Here is an 18,859-nt window from a genome sequence, read left to right as displayed (position 1 = left end):
ACAACTCCTGCCAAGACCCTTGCACCGTTCTGGCTTCTGCAGGCGCTGAGGCAACAGCCTCAATGTTCAAAGCAACACCGCATTTTCCCATTAGGCCAGCCACAAAAGATCTTACAGAGCAATTAGCAAAAGACTCTGTAAACATTTTCCTGTTATTTTTTAAGGACGTCAGAAGCAGGAAGTCTGCAAACCATCAGCGGCGCCCCTGGACAATTGAGATGCTAAAGGAGCACTCAAGGAACACAAAGCCAACATGGAGATGCTAACTGAATTCTTTGCCCGGGTCTTCACTGCAGAGGATGTGAGGGAGACTCCCACAAGAGACATTCCTTTTAGGCAGGCCTGCACAACATATGGCCCAAGGGCTCACTGTGCAGCCCGTGCCAACTATGAGCGGCCCGGCCCCATCCGATCTGCCGGCCGGGCGGAGGAGCGGAGCGCTGCCGGGGAGGGGGAAGTGCGACAATTCTTGCTGCCGGGATGCCTGCAAGCAGCTCCGGTGCGAGGAGGCGGGGTGCAAGCCAGAGAGCGGGACGCCGGCAGACGCCAGGACGCTGGTGTGACGTGGCATCATGACGTCACGGCCGGCGACCGCCAGATTCAAAAAGGCTCCGGCAGCCCCGCAGCCTGCAAGGCAGAAGCCAGGTAGGGGAGAGGAAGGGGCTTTTGCTGAGGGGAGGGGGGCAGGTCAGGAGAAAAGGGAAGGCACCAAGGGGCAGGGTGCAGGAGAGACAAATGCCAAGGGGCCAAGTGGAGACACGCATGGCATTTTGTTTTTGCTCGACAAAAATTTTTAGCCCGCGTGTTCGGTATTTTTTGGGAGGGCATCCCTACTTGCGGCCCACAGTTGTTTTCTTTGGAGTAATATGGCCCTTGCTGCTTTCTGAGTTGTGCAGACCTGCTTTTAAGTGATGTATCTGAGGAACTGTCCCCTGCGGAGGTGGAGCTGTGGTGGAGCAGAGGGGGCGGGGCCTCAGCAGAAGGGGAGGGGCCTCAGCAGAAGGGGTGTGGTTGGGGCTAGCATCTCCCAGCCTGCAGTTCACATGCTGCCCAAGTAGAGACAACATGTGGGATGGTCACATGATCCCCAATTTTTAAATTGTGCTTCCCCCATCAACATTTGAGTGTCATCTGTGAGTCAACATATTCATAAATGAACTGAAGAAACAGATCAACAGCGAGGTGGCAAAATTTACAGCCAATACTAACTTACCCAAAGCAGACGGTAGGAAGTTATAAATGGAATCTCACAAAACTGGATGACTGGGCAAGAAAATGGTAGTGAAATTTAGCGTCATTAAATGCAAAGATAAATGCAGCATCTATGAATGCACATTGGGAAACATAATCCCAACTCTACATACAAAAATGATGGGGTTTCAATGAGCCACTACCACTCAAGGAAACTTTTGGAATTCATGTGCTTCGTTTTTTGAAAATACCTGCACAAGGTATAGTGGCAAAAAGACTAACAATATTGAGAACTACTAGAGATAACGAAATGCTAATATCATATAGCCAGTAGAGAGATCCATGATACACCCTCACCATGAATACTGCATGGCATTCTAGTTGCCCGTCTCAAAAAAATTTATTAAAAATGGAAAAGGTTCAGAGAGGGACAACAACATCTATTAAGGGTATGGAACAGTGGCTATATAGACTCATAGACTTTAAGGTCAGAAGGGACCATTATGATCATCTAGTCTGACCCCCTGCACACTGCAGGCCACAGAATCTCACCCACCCGTCCTAGAATAATCCTCTCACCTATATCTCAGATATTGAAGCCTTCAAATACTTTGAAGACCACAAGATGCAGAGAATCCTCCAGCTGTGATCTGTACCCCATGCTACAGAGGAAGGCTAAAAACCTCCAGGGCCTCTGCCAATCTACCCTGGAGGAAAATTCCTTCCCGACCCCAAATATGGCGATCAGCTAAACCCTGAGCATGTGGGCAAGACTCACCAGCCAGACACTCAGAAAGTTCTCTAAAGTAACTCCTATCATCCCTCCATTGATAATATATTTAAAGAGTGCAATCATGTCCCCCCTCAGCCTTCTTTTGGTTAAGGTAAACAAGCCAAGCTCCTCAAGTCTCCTTTCATAAGACAGGTTTTCCATTCCTCGGATCATCCTAGTGGCCCTTCTTTGTACCTGTTCCAGTTTGAATTCATCCTTCTTAAACATGGGGGACCAGAACTGCACACAGTATTCCAAATGGGGTCTCACCAATGCCTTGTATAATGGCACTAACACCTCCTTATCTCTACTGGAAATACCTCGCCTAATACATCCCAAGACCGTATTAGCCTTTTTCACGGCCATGTCACAATGGCGGCTCATAGTCATCCTATCATCAACCAGGACTCCAAGGTCCTTCTCCTCCTCCGTTACTTCCAACTGATGTGTCCCCAGCTTATAACTAAAATTCTTGTTATTAATCCATAAATACATAACCTTACACGTCTCACTATTAAATTTCATCCTATTGCTATCACTCCAATTTACAAGATCATCCAGATCTTCCTGTATGATATCCCGATCTATGAGTCTATGAGTCTAAGGGTATGGAACGGTGGCTATATGAGGAGAGATTTAAAAGACTGTAGCCATTCAGCTTGGAAAAGAAACAACTGGGTTGGAAGGGGGTATGCGAGAGGTCTACAAAACCATGAATATTTTGGGGAAAGTGAACAAGGAAGCGTTATTTACCCTTTCACATAACACAAGAAGTTGAGATCACCCAAAGAAATTAACAGGCAAATATTAAAACAAACCAAAGAAAGTACTTCTCACAGAATACTCAGGCTAGGTCTACACTGCAAAGAAAAGTTGGAAAAAGAGACGCAAATTGCGGTTCGCAATTTGCGTCTCTTTTTCCACTTTTCTTTTGAAAGAGGCTTTTCTGAAATTTGGCCTGTCTACACGGCACCAAATTTCAGAAAAATCTCCTCTTTTGGTACATCCCTTCTTCCTTGTAGAACGAGGATTACAGGGATGGTGAAAGAACGCGCCTGCTTTTTCGGAAATTGTTCCGAAAAAGTGGACGCATTCCTTGGACAAGGCATAGCATTTCTAGGATACCTCCGGTATCCTCAAAAAGCTTTGCAGTCTAGACATAGCCTAAGTCATCCTGAGGAACTCCTTGCCAGGGGATGTTGTGAAGGCCATAACTATAACTGGTTTCAAAAAAGAATTAGGTAAGATTATGGAGGGTAGGTCCATCAATAGCTATTAGCAAAACTCTACAAATCTGTGGATACCCTTAGCTGAAGACCGTATTTGCAGACCATGAAGGGATAGGGATTAGGGATGTGAATGGGTAACTGGTTACCTAGTAAATATTAGGGATGTGATAGTGTAAACAGTTAACTGATGACCTTGGGCTCATCAGTTTATATTCACAGTTACACACATTCCCCCTTCGGCCTCATGGCCTCTTGCTAGCTTTTAAGCAGGCTCCCTGCAAGCACCCACTCCCGGAGAACTGCCTGCCCCCCGCGCTGCTGCCTCTGATACAGAGGCAGCAGTGCGGGGGGCGGGAAAAGCAGACAGGAGCTGGTACACGCAGGGAGCAGACTTAAAAGCCCCCTCCCCAGTGCATAAATGTGTAACCGCTGAAAACAGCAACGGTTACACATTTACCAAAATAAACAGATTTTAACATCCCTAGTAAGTATCACCTTTACCTGGGGTGGTCCCCCACATCTGAATCCTGGTTTACTGATGAAATGGGATTTTACATCCCTAAGGGTACGTCTAGACTACAGGCTTCTGTCGACAGAAGTTTTGTCGACAGATACTGTCGACAAAACTTCTGTCAACAAAGAGCGTCTAGACTACATTGAGTTCTGTCGACAAAGCAAGCTGCTTTGTCGATATGGTAGTGTAGACGCAAAGGACAGTTTACATGCAATAACACCTTCTGTCGACAGAAACTCGGTCGACAGAAGGCGTTATGCCTCGTAAAATGAGGTTTACCAGCGTCGACAAAACTGCTGAGTTCTGTCGACATTATGTCGACAGAACTCAGCAGTAGTGTAGACGCAGGTATAGTTTTGTCGACAAAAGTCCACTTTTGTCGACAAAACTCTGTAGTCTAGACACACCCTGATATGGCCACCCATTTTGCAATTGTGCAGGGCTTTCGCAATTAGCCACGATGTTCGGGGATTCAACCCCATGCTCTGGGTGTCCCTGATCCTTTGACGGTCAGATGCTAGGACTGGATGACAGGGGATGGATCACCAGCAATAGTCCTAGTCTATTCCCTTGAAGCATCTGACATTGGCCTGACAGGATGCTGGGCTAGATGGGCCACTGGTCTGACCCAGTCTCGCTGTTCATATGCTCACGGCAGAATTTGTTCGTGCACGAACAGAGACTCCTAAGGCAGAGGATTGTGCTGGGTTAGTACGATCTGGGTTTGGATACAGAACACCCAACTTTAAGGCATTCTTCAGTCCAGCCGTCATCTGCTTCACGCTCTGTGACTGGGAAGGTTAAGAGTGCCGCCAGCATGCGGTCCGTCAGGGTTCTATATGTGGCCCGTGAGACATTGTATTTACTGCTGCCCATGTGCAGGGCTGCCACATTCTGCTGGTTTCCGTCCAAGTCGTTTTTTCCCCTCCTGGTATTACTAAAGTGACACGCATGTAAAGCCAGGGTAAGTGATGTGAGAGGTGCACTGATTGTCCACAACACAGACCACGAGAGCCGTGCGCTCCTTCTGCGTCCAATCACAGCGCTGCTAAGGTTCAGGCGGCACACCTGGCAAATTCCGGGTACGCAAGTACAGTGAGCAAAACTACCCTATCCTGGCTTGGTTAGGACAACCGAGATGAAAGAGGACCACTCACGCGGCCCTCTTACTAGCCTAGGTTGCTCATCGCTGGTCCAGACAATTCACGCCTGGTGACTTTTGGCTACATGAGGTGCAGTAAACTAGCATGCTGTCGTATTAAGGCTGGGTACTCCGAGACTGGGATGTGCCTCATGATGTTATCTGGAGCAGTGTTTCACAACCAGTGGTACGAATACCCTTAGGGGGACTCGAGAGAAGTCGGGGGGGGGGGGGGGGGGAGTACATCAACACAACTGAAATTTGGAGAAAACTGAATTTTTGTTTTAAGTTTTACAGCGCTTTATTATTTTTGTACTTTCTACACCCAAAAATTTCATCGCCCGCCCGGCTACGATGAAGTTGTTTAAACAAATGAGTTATGATGATAGAAAAAAATGGTGTGTGTCTGAAAACTGTAGGCAGTAGGGGTACTTTTTTTTTTTTTAATTTAAAGGGGTACTTTATTTAAAAAAAAAAAAAAAAAGGTTGAGAAACACTGATCCAGAGAGCGCCAAGATGAATTGCTCAAGCAGTAGCTCGAGTGAAACAATCTAACAGACGCTGGGAATGCGGAGTTACCAATCACAAAACACATCCCAAACTTTTTGGCTGCTAGCAGAATTCCAAACGGGGCTGTGAAAGGGAAACTCTAGGAGCGTCAGTCCAGGGAGGAAGGGAGTAGGAAGGCATTGCATTTTGTAACTACATGCTTTATAGCCTGACATCAGGTGCAGGGAGTGGTTCTAGATCCTTGAGGCCCCAGATGCTTTCTGAAGAAAGATTTTGGAGAAGTAACTGAGCCCCAATGAACTCTGCATGTGATGTTTGTTATACGAGTCAGCTGATAAGTCACCAAGGCAATTTCTATATATTTCTCCTCTGTTGGAAGCGATTTCGCCAGCGGGACCAACAGTTGCAGCAAAACGTCTGAGCCAGGGGATGCCTGCAGGGAAGCGTGCCTAGAAGAGCTCTCCTTCCACAGTACAAGCCATTAAGCTTCTGCTCTTAAAAGAAACCTCAAAGAAAGACAGAAGAAGCATTTCAACAAAGAGCAGTTTCCAGCAGGGTTTGTTAAATGGTCTGACCCTACAAGCCTCCAGGGACTGCAGGTGAAGCCAGCATCCAAATGGAGTTTACATCAAGGCTGAAACATCTCAACAGAATCATCTAGGGTTGCCAGGTGTCCAGTATTGAACCGGACAGTTCAGTATTTTTGCCTCCTGTCCAGTAAAAAAAAAATCAGAAAATACCAGACACCTAAAATGTCCAGTGCTTTCTGATGTTTTCCTGGCCAGGAGGTGAAAATCCCGGGCTGTCCGACTCAATACGGAGGCAGCCTGGCAACTCAAATGCTTACCAGGTTCCGCAGGGGAGCTGTCTGGCCCCATTTAGGGAGGCAAGATGGCAGGTGGCCACCGGCAGCCTGTTAAGGCCAAAAAGCCTCACCATATGTTTTTTAAAGGGGCCACGGTATTTTTTTTTCATTTTTGCTTAACTCTCAAGGTCCTTTTTCTTTTTCAATATTTTGTCTGAAACCATCTGGCAACCCTAGAATCAGCTCCCCTCTCTGAGGGCATTGGGAGTGGAACGGGCAGCATGTAGTTAAGACATGTGGAATAACCACTGCGTGAACCAACCAAACCTCCACAAACTATGGCCGCTTCTATCAGCTACAGAGCTGGCCCAAGGTACGGGCCAACCAGGCTACTGCCCGGGGCACCCCATTGTACGGGGCGCCGTGTGGGGCTGCCGGGGGCGGCACCGCGCATGCTCTGAGCGCCCAGGGCAGCGCCTCGCATGCGCCGGGTGCCCAGGGGTGGGACCACGCATGCGCTGGAAGCCCAGGGGCACTGCGTGCCCGGGGGCGGAGCCACGCATGTGTCGCACTCCCGGGGGCGGCGCCGCGCTCCAGGGGCGCACGAATGGTTTGGGCTGGCCCTGATCGGCTACACCAGGGCTACTCAACTTTGGAAGCCCCAGAGGCCACAATGATACTCACAGCACACGCTGAAGGCCGCAACTTAAGTGTGGTTGCATATACATGCAAATATATGCAAATAGCTTCTTTCACACTCATGGGCATGAATACAAAGATTAAGGCAAGACCACCCAACACGCAGGCCCCATTTAAGTCAGTTCTGCTGGTATTAATAAAAAGCAGTATTTACCCCATTTCCACCCATATGACAGCACTTTTACTGAGCAATGACTGTTCAGGAATTCAACTACTAAAATGTGTATCAACAGAAGATCATTACACTGACTCCTTTTTTGTTTTGGCTCCCACCTGTGGGCTGCATGTTGAGCTCCGTGTAAACCCAAATTGCACCACGGGCCACAAACAAACGGGCCATGTGTTGAGTAGCCCTGTGATAGAAGAATCGGCATTTCTCAAAGGTGGCTTCCAGGTATGCACATGTGGAAAAAACCCTTTCCCTGTGGCAACTCAATGGAGAGAAGAGCGTGCAGCCTTTGCATTCAGAGACCACACCATAAAACCCAGTGCATGGGGTAAGGCCGGCCTGCCGGAGTCCTAAGGAGACACGTCAAGATTTCACTTTGCTGTATATTTGGGAAGCATCCTAGTCACCAACTACAGGCTAATGCAAGCCTCGGCATGAGGCGAGACCTGACCCGACCTCTGTGTGGGCTTGGAAGCATGTCTCTCTCACTAACAGAAGCTGGTGCGATAGTGGATGTGACCTTCCCCCACCTTGGATCTCTCTTGTAACTTTAAGGCAGGGGATCCTAAGGCTCAGGGGCTGCATGCTGCCCCTGGTTTGTCTGGATCTGGCCCCGCAGGCTCAAGGCTCCCCTCCAGCTTTGGACCCCCTCGTCCCCACTACGGGGCTAGCGCATGCAGAATCTACTAGCTTGGGCTCCCTTAGGTCACGATGCATTAGGGCAGGCATGTCCAAAGTCCGGCCCGCGGGCCAATTGCGGCCCGTGTTCCGATTTAATACGGCCCCCGCTTCCTCCCCCTCTCCTGGCTCCCCGGCTCTCTTTTGAACTGGCGCGCCCAACACGCCGCTTCCGGCTGCGCCACCGCCGCCCATGGCCTCCGCGGTCCTAGAGCCTGCCCTGTAGGGCACGTCCGCAGCCCCGCTCCTCCGCTCGGCTGCGGGTTCGCCCTGCCCCCAGGCCGCCGTGAGGCCGCCGTGCCCTGCGCTCTCCGCCCGCCTCCGACCCTGCGGGCCCTCCGCCTTGGGGCTGAGAGTGCGGGGACGGCCCTCACGCATGTTCACTTCTTCAAATCTGGCCCTCTTTGAAAAAAGTTTGGACTCCCTTAGGTCACGATGCATTAGGGGAACGTGAGGAGTATTGTTCTCTCTTGGGGACACGTCATCGCTGACGTGATTTATTTGGTTTTTTTTGCTTTTCACTGGAGTGCTCCCCCCCCCCCCCCCGATTTTCCTGTGGGTCAGCAGCCCCCGACCCAAAAAAGGTTCCCCAGCCCTGCGTCAAGAGCTCAGAGAACCGGCTGTGCACACCAGACACAAGACAAGATGCATCTACACTGCAATTAACCCTCCATGGCTAGCCTGTGTCAGCTGACTCGTGCTCGCAAGGGCTGATCTGCGGAGCTGTGAAATCACAGTATGGAGGCACCGGTGGCTTCGACTGGGACCCACTTCCCTGGCTGTCAGGTAACACGGACCAACCCCCCGTGTTTAACTGCAAGCGGGACACACGCCTCGTTGCAGCGGGGGTGCAAATCTGTTCATCTTTCACGTTTCGTTTTGCTTCCAGATGCACGAAACCCAAAAGCCTTTCCAGAAAGCTGCTCTTATCCCCCGCCCGACAGGGAGCATCTGTTCCTAGTGTGTGTGTGTGTGTGGGGGGGGGGGGGGTGAGATGGGGGGGGGCACAAAAGCAGCGAGCAGCATATTGGACGGCAGAGAGGCAGAGCCAAGGCAGCGGAAAGGCTCATCGCTGTGTGGGTTTGGCATTTACACTTGAGCAAAGTGAAACGTTGCTGGCGGGGGGGGAGGGGAAGAGGGTAACGGAATCGTGTGCAATAACCAAGCGTTGTTTGAGTCGCTTTGCTGGAAGCAGCCCTGGCTCCGTGAGCTCACGACAACAGGTAAATGGAAACTAACTTGGCAAGCCTGTTGAGGACCTACCGAAGCTTTGATGAGAGAAACAGAACCGGGGGGGGGGGGGGGGGATTTCAATCCTACAACCATCCAAAGATAACCGGGATTTAGAACGCCAGAGCCACACTGCCTTAGCCACAACAGGACACCACTTCAGCTGACCTGCTAATGCCCTGGAGACCTGGTCCGCTCTGGGGCTGGCACAGAGCTTCGCAATGCTTGGCACCATCTCCATCCACACAGAAACCGGTTCCAAATCATAAGAACATAACATAAGAACGGCCGTACTGGGTCAGACCAAAGGTCCTTCTAGCCCAGTATCCTGTCTGCTGACGGTGGCCAGCACCAGGTGCCCCAGAGAGGGTGGACCGAAGACAATGATCAAGCGATTTGTCTCCTGCCATCCCTCTCCAGCCTCTGACAAACAGAGGCCAAGGACACCATTTTATCCCCTGGCTAATAGCCTTTTATGGACCTAACCTCCATGAAATTATCTAGCTTCTCTTTAAACTCTGTTCTAGTCCTAGCCGTCACAGCCTCCTCTGGCAAGGAGTTCCACAGGTTGACTACACGCTGTGTGAAGAAGAACTTTCTTTTATTAGTTTTAAACCTGCTACCCATTAGTTTTAAACCTGCTACCCTGCTATCATGTTTTAGCGGCGCTCCTTACGGGGGCTGGGGGCAAGGAGGCGAGAAATCGCAGGGGTTCTCTCCAACTAGGGAAGTGAAATTTAATCAACTAAATCGACTAGTTGATGGATTTTCCATCGCCTAGTCCAGGACTACTCAATTTTGGAAGCCCCGGGGGCCACAATGATACTCACAGCACATGCCGAGGGCCACAACTTAAGTGTGGTTGCATAGACCACATGCAAATATATGCAAATAGCTTCTTTCACACGGACAGGTATGAATACAAAGATTAAGGCAAGGCTACCCAGCACGCAGGCCCCATGTAAGTCAGTTCTGCTGATATTAACGAAATGCAATATTTACCCAATTTCCACCCATATAACAGCACTTTTAATGAGCCATGACAGTCCAGAAATGTAACTACTAAAATGCATTATCAACAGAAGACCATTATGTTCACTACTTTTTTGTTTTGGCTCCCACCCATGGCTGCCTGTTGAGCCTCGTGTAAACAAACTGCACTGCAGGCCGCAAACAAACGGGCCACGGGCCGTGTGTTGAGTAGCCCTGGACTAGTTGATAAGAGGGGAGCTCAGCGGGGTTAACTCCTGGCTCGGGAGCTAACCCTGTGGCGGCTCTGCCTTTTAAATGGATTAAGAACCTGTCAGCTATTAATCCATTTAAAAGGCTAAAGTGCAGCAGGAGGGACCCAACGTGAGCTGAGACAGCTGATTCCCAGCTTGCACAGGGTCCTCTCCTACCACGCACCAGGCTTTTAAATACATTTGATAGAGGCAGCAAGTGTGGGGGGGATGACTAGTCGACTAGTCCCTCAACTATCCCATCGTTTTGCTTATCGGATAGTGAACTAGTCACTTCCATCCCTATCTCCAACTCCAATGAACTCGTCATTTTGCACATGCGAAGCCTCATGTCAAACAGAGCTCGGCAGCTGATCTCCCATCCCTCACAGCCTGCCCGGCCAAACTGCCCTCCTCTAGCTCTCACATCTTGGAAACTGGCTCAGGTAGTAAAATTGCTCCAGCTAGTGCCCCGTTATTTTACACCCTGCTACCGTTAGACATAGGGCCCCAGCAGCTGATCTCCTACTGGCCCAGCTCCCCAGAAGATTCTCCTTTTAAAGGAAGCTGTGGCTAGACATTTCTTCCGCCCCCCACATGTTGCGGGGTGTCTCTGTCTCCAGAACAGATTTTAATGTACAATGAACGGTTACTGGAATTGCTTCTCTCTGAACCCTCCGAGGCTCCTGAGCTGTGCATCTTTCAGGCGAAAAGCAAACACAATCTTCCTTTGCTGGCAGGAAATCCTGTATTTATTTGGCAGCCGAGTCAGGAAAAAAAGTATTATTGATGCTCCACATCCTTCACCTTTTACATGAACCCTGCTACAGCAGGCGGCACAAGCATTTTCCACATACATCATCCACACACCGGGGGTGGGGCGAGTTGAAAGCAGGCCCTGAACACACGGCTTGACTCTCTCCACAAAAGTGACCCCCCCCTTCAAACCGTCACAAATCTGATTTTTTTTTTAAAACAAAACTTTACTTCTTCCCCAAACGGCTGATGTCAAATGGGTGCATCCTGCTTTTCAGCAGCCAGTGGGCACGTGCATCATGTCCCACCCTCCTTGCACAGTGGTACGTGCGAGGAAGAAAGCACGGAGGGTACCAGTCAGCTCTGGGTAGGGATCAGGCACCAGACTCTTGCTGATTGGGGATGTGAAAGGTTAAACTGGTGAACCAGGACCCGGTGGGGCTGAAGCAGCTGCCCGCAGGGGGCCAGCCATGGACAGGGGCTGTGCTGGCATCTGGAGCAGCCTCTGTCTGCAAAGAGCCCAGCCTGACACAGACAGGAGCTGCGCCGGTGGGGGTTGGGAGCTAGCAGAGGCTCAGAACCAGCAACCAGCCCCTGTGGTTAAATGTTAGGTTAACCGGTTAACTAACTAACGGGGATTTTACATCCCTAGGGGTTTAGCGGGTTTTATAGCCAATGGAGATCTTCAAACCTATCTTGGAAATGTTCGCCACTTAGTCAAAGCGAGACAAGCCTCCCAGAATTAAGACTAATACTTTTATAACGCAGCCAGGACTACCCGTCGGGCAGATTAACATCCCTTCAAACTCCCTGGGAGAAACTCTGAGAAGAGACCACATTCAATTATTAAATAAACGTGCTATTATCCAGCGAGGGGTGGAAGTGCTTTAAAGAAACCCAAACTGATCTTTAGATGAACTATATCGTATACAGGCAGTCCCCGGGTTACATACAAGATAGGGACTGTAGGTTTGTTCTTAAGTTGAATCTGTATGTAAGTCGGAACTGGTGTCCAGATTCAGCCACTGCTGAAACTGACCGCCAGTTCTGACTTACATACAGAATCAACTTAAGAACCCCAGGCGTCCCCAAGTCAGCTGCTGCTGAAACTGATCAGCAGCTGATTCCAGGAAGCCCAGGGCAGAGCAACTCTGCCTCGGGCTTCCTGTAGTCAGCGCTGGTCAGTTTCAGCAGAAGCTGACTTGGGGACGCCTGGGGCAGAGCAGCTGGGGTTCTGCTGGGTTGCTCCAGTAGCGCCGCTCCTCGGTGCTACTGGACCAACCCAGCAGCACCCCATCTGCTCTGCCCCAGGCGTCCTGATTCAGCCGCTGCTGAAACTGACCAGCAGCGGCTGAATCAGGACCTGGGGCAGAGCAGCTGGGGTGCTGCCGGGTTGGTCCAGTAGTGCCCAGAGCGGCGCTACAGGACCAATCGGCAGCACCCCAGCTGCTCTGCCCCAGGGTCCAAAACAAAAGCCTGGTCTGCTGGGGGGGGGGGGGCACACTAGCTGCGCCCCCCCCCCCAGCAGACCAGGGACACGGGGAGCAGAGCCGCAGTGGCAGAGGGGTGCCGCACCTCTGAGGCTTTGCTCTGGCAAAGTCTCAGAGGCGCGGGACCCCGCCGCGGCTGCAGCTTCAGTCCCGGTGCCTGTGGTCTGCTGGCAAAGCCTCAGAAGCGCGGGAACCCGCCTGGTGCCCCTGGTCTGCTGGAGACGGTCTCCAGCAGACCAGGGGCACCGGAGCAGCTTACGAACGGGGCTCTCTCACCCCGGAGCTCGCAGGTAGCAATCCGCCACCTCGACCTCCGGGGCGAGAAAGCCCTGTTCGTAAGTGCGGATCCGACATAAGTCGGATCCGCGTAAGTCGGGGACTGCCTGTATGTCGTTCTAGAGCAGATCTAGTACATGAACAGGAAGCTGCTTTTATTGCAGTAATGCCTGGAGACTCCAGAAATCAGGGTCCCGTCATGCTAAGGATTGTACAAACACATTGTAAAACCTTTGTCAATCCAGATTAGGGCTGGATCCAACCCACGTAACACTTCGATCTGACCCTCAGGCTGCATCTGGCCACTTTCTATTTGCATCCTGCTGCCCATGCCACCAAATTGCTAAGCGGTGACTCAGGCAGCAGGATCCTATTTAAAAGGCTTGTGGTGCTACCCCGGCAGTCTTAATTCAAAGCCTGTCACCAGATAACTCTGTGGGGGGAGGCTATTCCCCAGCCCCGCCCCTTCTGCCTCAGACCCCACCCCTTCCGCCCAAGCCCCGCCCCTTCTGCCTCAGATCCACCCCTTCCACCCAAGCCCCGCCCCTTCTGCCTCAGACCCCACCCCTTCCGTCCCTTCTGGAGACAGGGCTTACAACCATGTACTAAAATTCATTTGTGAAAATTATTGCCCACCCCAGTCCAGACTGTAAACTCTTGCAGGCTGGGAGAAAGGAAAATGACCCAGCAGCCTAATTCCTCAAAATGAGAACTGGACAACAAGTAGATGACTAATAGCAGTCAGCAGCATTAAAACTTAAAGACCCAGAAATGAGGAACAAGCCCAGCGACTATGGTCTGCGAGGCACTGCATTTTCCCCAAAAAAGGCTCATTTAGGTAGCTTAAAAGCAGGCTAAGATGGTGGAAATCATTACTGCCACATTTCTGATGCTTAGACATTTTAGCCAAGGCTCTTCTCCCTCCCCCTGGATTAAGCCATATTAGACACATGGGCTGCGTCTAGATTGGCATGATTTTCCGGAAATGCTTTTAACGGAAAACTTTTCCGTTAAAAGCATTTTTGGAACAGAGCATCTAGATTGGCACGGATGCTTTTCTGCAAAAGCACTTTTTGCGGAAAAGCATCCGTGCCAATCTAGACGCGCTTTTCCGCAAAAAAACCCTGATGGCCATTTTCGTGATCGGGGCTTTTTTGCGGAAAACAAATCTGAGCTGTCTACACTGGCCCTTTCGTGCAAAAGCTTTGCGCAAAAGGGACTTTTACCTGAACAGGAGCAGAATAGTATTTCTGCAAGAAGCACGGATTTCTTACAGTAGGAAGTCAGTGCTTTTGCAGAAATTCAAGCGGCCAGTGTAGACAGCTGGCAAGTTTTTCTGAAAAGCGGCTGATTTTCCAGAAACACTGGCTGGTCTAGACACAGCCATGGTCCATCTGCGCAGCTATTTATTATGCATCTCATCATGATCAGAAATGGACACATTTATTGTCCCCGGGTGCATATCTGGTTCTGAAGCATCATTCATTCAAGATACCTTCCTCCGTATTGCAGAGCAGTACACCTGCCAGCCGCACCAGTGTTGAGACAAAACATCCCAGTCAAAATAAAAGCAACCAATTTTGCAATTAACCATCCTGCCATCCCATATTTGACAGCTTCACACCTGCACAAGTCACTTCTAGCAGGCCGGGGTGATGGCATCCTCACAGCCAACCACCCCTAGTGACTCATCCACAACGTGCCAGTTACTTAACGTTGCCTACTCTCCTCCCACTGTAACAGAATTACATATATTTAGAGAAAGCTAATTAATAACAGCATCTTTGTTCTACTCTAGAAGAGCTCTTAAGTAACATTCATCAGTGAGGTCTGCCCATAAAGACAATGACACAGTGAAACCAGCCCCCGAGACGGATGTGTTTATATGATTATCTCCATAAACTGCCTTTGTGGCACACATGCTGCATTTAGTAACGCCTTTAATTGAAGCCCCCCCCCCCCAGCTTGTATTTATGACAATTTTATCGCAGGGTGATTTCTCAGCACATATGCCAAGAGCTGGATTTACTACTCCTAATAAGATGGAAATTCTTTGCAACTTAAATTGTCATTCACTAAACCGATTTTGACAAAATGAGACCTCCAAGCAATTTAATTTAAATCTGGCTTCATGGGAACTGCCCCACCAAGAGGAGAGGGTGGATACACTTTACACGTGTAGAGAAGCAGTCTCACATTCAGTCCAGCACAGGTCACATTGGCTTTTTTATTTTTGTAACAATGACAGTAAGGAAAAATCATGTCTGCCTAGCACCTGGTGAAACCAGCAATACAGACTGTAATATAGAAGAATAGCCATATCCGGTCAGACTGATGATCCACCTAGCCCAGCATGTTGTCTTCTGACATCTGCTAGTCAGAGACTTAGGGCAATTTATTGAGGAGGGATCCATCCTCTATTGTCCGATTCTAGAAGTCAGATACTTAGGGCGCCATGGATATGTCGCTCAGTTAACAGCCACTGATAGATCTGCCCTTCACAAACGTCTCAATTTTTTAACCAAGTTATACTTTTGGCTTTCCACGACATCCCCTGGCAATGAGTTCCACAGGTTGCGAATTGTGGTGAAAAAAATACTTTCTTTTAAATTGAACAACCTCTTAATTTCATTGGGTGCCCTCTGCTTCATGTGTTATGTGAAGAGGTTAATAACACTTCCCTATTCACTTTCTCCACCATTCATGATTTTATAGACCTCACTCATCTCTGCCCTCCCCCTCCCCCTCCCCCCACTATCTCTAGATGAGCAGACCCAGCTCCCCAGCCCCCACCATCATTTTTGCTGCCCTTCCCAATATTTTCCTCCCACACTATGCGGTGCACAGATCAGAAACTTGTTCTGCAGCCTTGTGCTGAATGAAAAATCTGGTTTCTTTATTCAATCCAGGGAATGAATATTGCTCCGGTGGCAGTCAGGTCTAGCTAGTTAATGCCACCCCCTGCATGAAGAGAAGCTACAGATGGTGTTCAAGGCTTATAGGGTGTTACTTTCATGGCCATAGGACATTTGTACTGGGGGAGCAGAGACCTGGAAGGTATTTGCAAGGCTACCTAGTGACAGAACCGCCAGTACTTGCTTTCCACCTTGGTTACATTTCACTGCCAAGGGACTTCATTTTCTGGGTGCACCTGGCTAGCAAGTACCCCCTCTGGGGCGGTTAGGGGGGATTTCTCACCATCTCCATTGTCCGCCAGGGGTTTGGGAACAATATGTACGTTGGGGGGGCTGAGAGCCAGTGACCCCAACTGTAACCCTTGTGAGTGATGGAACCACCTAGGCAGAAGCTCCCTTGATCCAGCTGTCTGCAGAGGGGCGGGGGTGGGAGGTCAGCTTGGGGTGGACGGATCTGCCATGCCGCAAAATGGGGGTGCACCGAGTCCCCCCACAGCAAGAAGCACGTTACCCCAGCTCTCTCAGCCCCGCCCCTGCCGCTCCCTCCCCCGCGGCCGGCCCCACGCCAGCCGCCCCTCGCTGCAGATGCGGGCGGAACCTAGCGGCGGGCCGGGGGCGACCGCTCCCGAGCCCCCCGGCCGCATGCGCACCGCAGCCCCCATTGTTTCCCGGCCTCAGGGCGGTGACCGGAGTCTGGGACAGCCCCCCCCCCTTTCCTGGCGGGGACCCGCCAGGGCCTGGCCCAGCCCAGCCACCACCCCCGCCTCGGAGGAGGGGAGAGCCCTGAGACCGGCGGTCACCAGCTCCAGGGTCGCAGCGCCCCACACCCCTGGCCCCAGGCTCGCGGCCCCCGCCCTCCAGCTCCTCATACTCCTGGTCCCAGGCTCGCCCGCTCCGCCAGCTCCTCACACCCCTGGCCCAGGCTCGCCTCCCCCACGCCTCAGGCTCGCCTCGCCCGCTTCCCCAGCTCTTCACACCCTTGGTCCCAGGCTCGGCTCGCCCGATCCCCACCCCCAGGCTCGCCGCATCCGCCCCCAGCTCCTCACACCCCTGGCCCCAGGCTCGCGGCCCCCGCCCTCCAGCTCCTCACACCCCTGGTCCCAGGCTCGGCTCGCCCGATCCCCACCCCTCCTCCCCCGGCTCGCCTCCCCCAGCCCCAGGCTCGCCTCCCCCGTCTCACCTGGCGGCCGGTGACCCCTTCGCCCAGCGCCTGCACGGTGCCCGCGCACTCCATGCCTGGCGAGACGGGCGGCGGCGGCAGCCGATCGTACAGCCCCTGCCGGGCCAGCAGGTCGGCGAAGTTGAGGCCGCAGGCTCGGACCCGCACGGCGAGCTCCCCGGGCCGCGGGCTGGGCTCGCCCCGCCGCACCTGCACCTTCACCTTCTCGTAGCCGCCGAAGCCCGTGAGCACCAGGGCCCGGTACTGGGGCTCCGGTGGGGGCGCCGCCGCCGCCTGCTGCTCCGCCGGGGGCGCCTGCTCGGCGGGGGCCGGGGGCGCCGCTGCCGCTGCCTCTTCCCCGGACATGGCCGGGCTGGGCTGGGCTGGACCGGATCGGGCCGGGGCTGGGGTCCGGACTGGCAGCGGCCGGGGCTGGGCTAGGAGCGGCCGGGGGGTGCGCAAGGGCCGGGCTAGGAGCGGCCGGGGGGTGCGCAAGGGCCGGGCTAGGAGCGGCCGGGGCTGGGCTAGGAGCGGCGGGGCCGGGCGGGCGCAGGACACGGGGCAGCGGCGGCCGTACAGCTGCGAACAGCTGGGCTGAGCTCGGAGCTGCCGGGAAACCCGGAGCCGGAGTCCGGGGCGCGGCTGGAAGGAGGGAAAACGTGGAGGGCGGAGCGGAGCCTACTGGGACTGGAGCCGCCTACTCGGATGCTGCCTCCCCCCACACTGGGAGCGGCGGTGGGGCAGCACCCGAGCCAGCCCCCCACCCAGCGTCACACCCACGCTGCCAGCGGAGGCGGTCAAAGGCCTGCAAGAAGCAGGTCTCGGCTAGTGAGCAGTGGAAGGCTTTCACTGCGGGGGCCCGTCGGACCCCACCCACATTCCTGCACGTCCGGCGTTGGCCTTGTCCACAAGAGCTGCTCTGGTTCGGATACAATCTGGATTCAGACCAAATCACGGGACAGGCACAACTGCAACGCCCCCCAGGGATGGTGGGGACTGGGAGACCGTCTGGTCTGGCTGGACCTCTCCAGCAAGGGCCACCTTGAGACAGGGCTGTCCCACCTCAGAGCGCTGGCAGGGGGCCCAGGGGTGCATCTCTGCCCTTTCGCCCCTCGTTTGTGGGGGTCCCGCCTGGATAACTTGTCTCTCTGCTTCTGTTCAGTGTCTATAGAGCCACAGGTCAGGAGACAGGGATGAGGTGGAATGGGGGCAGGGATGTAAAATCCTGTTTCAACAATTAAACATTATGTTTAACCATTAACCACTTAAAGCGGGGCGGGGGGAGTAGAGGAGCTGCTCTAGCCAGACTGGAGCACCCCTAAGCCACGGTTCGTGGGGGACTGGCCCCTGCCAATGAACCGTAACTAGTAAGTACAGGGCCGGTCCTAGCCAATTGTCAGCCCCAGGTGACTGCCTGGCTCGCCCGCAGGGTTGCCAGATGATTAATATATATATATATATATATATACTGGACAAAAATTTGTCGAGAAAAAAAAAGGGAAACCTGGGGGGAGGGGAGATTTGGGAAGTTGGGCCAAAATGCGGTCGCAGCCCACCCCTAAGGCCGTAAGACCGGCTCTGTCGGTGGCCCCTTGAAAATGACAGCCCCCAACTCTGAGTAAGCATCAGCTGGTAAGGGTGATGCTTAGGGTTAACTGGTTAACCATTCACATCCCTAGAATGGGGGCAGGGCAGAGCAGAGGGCAGATCCAGCACCCCCTTGGCTAGAGGGAAAGTTGGCACCTATGGGTGAAGGACGGCAGGCTGAAACTAAACCCTAGCAAGACAGAGGCAGTGCCAGTTGTCAGAGGAAAGTATTTGGAGGGGTTGGCCGCCACGGGGTAGTCCCATTCTGTAGCAGAGTCGCACCCAGACAGGGCCAGACCAATGGCTCAGGGACCCTTGTACCCAGTTTTCCAACAGCAGCTAGGACCACCGGCTTCTGAGGGAACAAACGGAACAGCGTGATCATCGCATGATCCACACCTGCCATTCAGGGGAGCTTCTTGCAGGCAGAGGTTTAGAGACCCCTGGGTCCCAGGGTTTCACAGCCTTCTTGGCAACAAGTTCCAGCGGGTGACCAGGCATTGTGTGCCTCTGATGCA

The 18,859-nt window shown here is 52.6% G+C and overlaps 1 protein-coding gene across 1 annotated transcript in view; it reads right to left on the bottom strand.

Moving 5' to 3' along the window:
• VAT1 (vesicle amine transport 1) overlaps positions 1 to 17,478 on the bottom strand; it is a 34,742-nt gene extending 17,264 nt beyond the window's left edge. The window contains exon 1 of the mRNA XM_075911407.1: positions 16,776 to 17,478. Coding sequence (XP_075767522.1) covers positions 16,776 to 17,120 — 345 coding nt within the window. The 5' untranslated portion in view covers positions 17,121 to 17,478. The remainder of the gene's footprint in view (positions 1 to 16,775) is intronic.
• Positions 17,479 to 18,859: the final 1,381 nt, after the last annotated feature.

Source organism: Pelodiscus sinensis, chromosome 29, assembly GCF_049634645.1.
Source record: "Pelodiscus sinensis isolate JC-2024 chromosome 29, ASM4963464v1, whole genome shotgun sequence".
NCBI lineage: Eukaryota > Metazoa > Chordata > Testudines > Trionychidae > Pelodiscus > Pelodiscus sinensis.
Note: the sequence above shows the minus strand (reverse complement) of the source record. Positions and strands in the feature narration are given on the sequence as shown.